Below are 3,961 nucleotides of genomic sequence, written 5' to 3'. Positions count from 1 at the left end.
GCTCTCGCCCACCCCCTCACCTCGGCCGGCACGGGCATATTCTCCGCCGCCGCCTTCAACTCCAACACCGAATCCGTCTGTCTGTCGGTCAGCGGCGCCGTCGTGTCCGGTCTCCGATCCCAGAGAGCCAGCTTTTCCCTAGCGTCTCGGTCCACCGCCGCCTCGGGCAGCAGCAGCAGCGCCGCCTCCGCCATTGCCGCCGCTTCCGCGGCCCTCAGCAGCAGCGGGGTAGAGGGGACCCCAACAGAAACGCCAGAGCCACTTCCGGGAGGACCCGGGCTTCCAGCACCGCACCGGCCGCGGGGCGGGGCGGGGCGAACGGGAATGCCCTGACCCCGGAAACGCTTCCTCAATGTGGGGACGGCAGGACGGAGGTCAGAAGAGACGTGGCTTTAAACGCAGTACAACGATTTCCGGTTGGGATGCTGACGAGGGTGGAGGAGACAAGACCTGACGGAAATAGAAATGCCCCTACCGGAGGTTTCTGCCTCAACATCAATAACTTTATTGTTACGTGTTGTTCGGATTATTGACAGCTGCACTAAATCACCCTGCCGGCGGGGCATTCGTGAGCTCCCGGATCTATAACCTCTGTTCATACACGGGGTAGTCTGGGTGGAGTGTGGAGTGTGTGATTTCCGTGTTGACAATTTCCGCCGCTTAGATCAAAACCAAGAGCATAAACTTTTCCAGCAGCCAATAATTTCTCCGTCAGAAACTAATTTTAAAAGACGCATAAAAAATACAAAGATGTGTATATCTCAGACATCGTTAATAGTATCAGATAATTTTCTGATTTTTTCACCTAAATGTCCAACATTGAAGAAGTGAATCAATAGTTCGGGTACAGACATGTAGTTGGAATACTATTTTGTCATTTAAGTCATGTCAATTTGAGCAACAAAGTAAATAATGATAGTATTGGATCATAACCAGCAGAATATATTAAATACCCACGAGTCTATACTGATACAAATAAATGATTGAATACGTAAATGGCGGAGAACAGCATCCTACCTTACAGAAGAATTCCAATCAATGAATGTAGAATGAGAGAAATAGAAAATCACCATTGGGACACACAGTAATCATTGCAGCAGGCAAGATTTATGGATGGATACTAAAATGAGTGCATGAAAGTGCAAGGAGAAACAGAAATTTGCATAATCCGAAAGAATCTCCCAAGATACCTACTAATAACAAAAGGGAATAGTAACTTTACAGTGAAGAACTAACAGACACTGGCTGGGCGCGGTGGCTCATGTCTATAATCCCAGCACTTTGAGAGACCAAGGCGAGAGGATTACCTGAGCCAAGGGGTTCGAGACCAGCCAGGGCAACTGGCGAGACCTCGTCTTCAAACAAACAAAAAAGACAGGGCATGGTAGTGCATTCCTGTAGTTTCAGCTGCTTGTAAGGCTGAGACGGAAGCATCGCCTGAACCCAGCAGGTCAAAACTCGGTTACCACTGCACTCAGCCTGGGCGATAAAGTAACACTACAACTCAAAAAAAAAAAAAACGGACATGAAGTCAAAATCATCATCATGAAATTCCTGGCATGATAGGTTGAGTATACTGTATAACTTCTGTGATATTCTTGTCAAAAAAGTAAAATCTCTTTTCTTTTCTTTTTTTTAATATAGAGATGGGGTCTCACTATGTTTCCCAGGCTAGTCTCAAAGTCCTGGGCTCACACAGTCCTCCTGCTTCAGTCCCTCACAGTGCTGGAATTACAGGCAGGAGCCACTGCCTCAGAAATCTCACTTTAATCATGAGAAAACATCAAACAAACTGAAACCAGGGACGTCCTACAAAACAATTGACCAGTGTTCTTCAAAAGCATCAAGGTCAGAAAAGACAAGGAAAGTCTGAGGAGATGTTACGTGTTGGAAGAGACTAGGGACCATGACATTTCAGTACAAAGTGGGATACTGGATTAGGTCCTGGGACAGTAAAAGGGCATTCATGGGAAAAATTATAGAACACAATCACAAAATAAAATATCAAAATTCAAGTAAGTCTCACTGTTAGGTAATAGTATTGTACCAATGTTAATTTCCTGATTTTGCACGTGGTTAGGTAAAAAGACAGCATCAGGGAAAGCTGAAGGAAGGTCATAACTGAACTCCCTTGTACTACTTTTGCAAGTTTTCTGAAATCTAAAATTATCTCTAAATAAAGAGTTTAAAAATCTCATCTTATAAACAACATTTATTTGTTTGATGTAAACAGTTGTGATGTAATTAAGAAAAATGAAGCAGTGTATGACTTTATTGGCCAAAGGAAAAACTCCCAAAACACTGACAAATGGTTAAGATTACTGATAATTTTTTCTTTTCCCTTTTCTATCTTTCTCTCTTTCTTTCTTTCTTTCATTTTCTTTTTTTTTCTTTGCAATGAGTTTTGCATTTAAAAATAAAGCTTTTTAAAAATTATTCAATGCAGCCAGGCATGGTGGCTCACATCTGTGATCTCAGCACTTTGGGAGGCAGAGGCAAGATAATTGCCTGAGCCCATGGATTCAAGACAAGTCTGGGCAAATGGAGAGACCTCGTCTGTACAATAAATAAAATAAAATAAAAATCAGCTGGGTGCATGCCTGTGGTTCCAGTTACTTGGAAGGCTGATGGTTGAGGCAGAAGGATTGCTTAAGCCCAGCAGGTCGATGCTGTGGTGGCCCTGAGTGTGCCACTGCACTCCAGCCTGGGTGACAGAGTGAGACTCCAACTCAAAAACAAAACAAAAAAATTATTTAGTGCAGCTTCAGAGTACTGTTTCTCTATTACACCAATTTGCTGCTATTTCCTAAACAAAGTCATTTTGGGTCTGGCACAGTGGCTTATGCCTGTATTCCCTGCACTTTGGGAGGTGGAGGCGAGAGGATTGCCTAAACCCAGGGGTTCGAGACCAGCCTAGCAACTTGGCAAGACCTCATCTCTAAAATAAATCAAAAAATTAGCTAGGCATGGTGGCATGTGTCTGTAGTTCCAGCTACTTGGAAGACTGAGGTGTAAGGATTGCCAAAGCCCAGCAGGTCAAAGCCCTGAGTATGCCACTATACTCCTGCCTGGCGACAGAGTGAGACTCCAACCCACCCCCACGCCAAAAAAGAAAGTCATTTTGTAGATGTGTGACTCTATCTGTCTAAGTGCCTAAAACATATTCACTCCTCTTCTTCTTCCTCTTCCTCTTCTTCCCTCTCTTCTTCCTCTTCCTCTTCTTTTTTTTTTTTTTTTGAATCAGAGTCTCCCTTTGTCCCCAGGCTGAATTGCAGTGACATGGTCACACCTCACCACAGCCTCAAACTCCTGGGCTCAGGTGATTCTTCTGCCTCAGCCTCCTGAGTAGCAAGGACTACAGGCATGCACCACCATATCCAGTTTTATATATATATATATATATATATATATTTTTTTTTTTTTTTTTTTTTAGTCAGGATCTTGCTGTGTCACCCAGGCTGGAGTGCAGTGGCACACTCACCATGGCCACCGCAGTCTCGACCTGCTGGACTTGGGCAATCCCTCCACTTCAATCTTCCAAGTAGCTGGAACTACAGGCTTGCACCACCATGCCCGGCTAGTTTAGTTTTTTGGCTTTTTTTTTTTTTTTTTTTTTACTTATTGTAGAGACAAAATCTCACCAAGTTGCCCAGGCTGATCTCGAATCCATAGGCTCAGGCAATTCTCTAACCTCCATCTCCCAAAGTGTTGGGATTACAGGCATGAGCCACTGTGTCCGGCTTAAATTTTTTTGAGAGACATGGTCTCACTATGTTGCCCACGCGGGTCTCAAACTCCTGGTCTCATGCAATCCTCTTGCCTCGGCCTCCCAAAGTGCTGGCAGACATGAGCCGCTGCACCCGGTCTTATTTACTTTTCTTCAAGCCAAAATGATCCCTAGTTTCATAAATCTCAGGAATAAAATTAATCCTGTTGAATTTTTGTGATGACAGTTCTTTAC

At 44.2% G+C, this 3,961-nt stretch overlaps 1 protein-coding gene across 2 annotated transcripts in view; it reads right to left on the bottom strand.

The window, feature by feature from the left end:
* The window catches only part of COG3 (component of oligomeric golgi complex 3), a 63,608-nt gene extending 63,270 nt beyond the window's left edge, over nucleotides 1-338 (bottom strand). The window contains exon 1 of one of the 2 annotated variants that reach the window (XM_008062137.2): nucleotides 21-338. In XM_008062137.2, the coding sequence (XP_008060328.1) occupies nucleotides 21-194 (174 nt within the window). In that variant the 5' untranslated portion in view covers nucleotides 195-338. The remainder of the gene's footprint in view (nucleotides 1-20) is intronic. The other variant, XM_008062138.2, reaches the window with a different exon arrangement.
* Between the last annotated feature and the right edge of the window lie 3,623 nt (nucleotides 339-3,961).

The sequence above is a fragment of the Carlito syrichta genome, unplaced genomic scaffold (assembly GCF_000164805.1).
Source record: "Carlito syrichta isolate Samal-C Ts95f unplaced genomic scaffold, Tarsius_syrichta-2.0.1 Scaffold305658, whole genome shotgun sequence".
NCBI lineage: Eukaryota > Metazoa > Chordata > Mammalia > Primates > Tarsiidae > Carlito > Carlito syrichta.
This window is presented reverse-complemented; position numbering and strand designations above follow the sequence as displayed.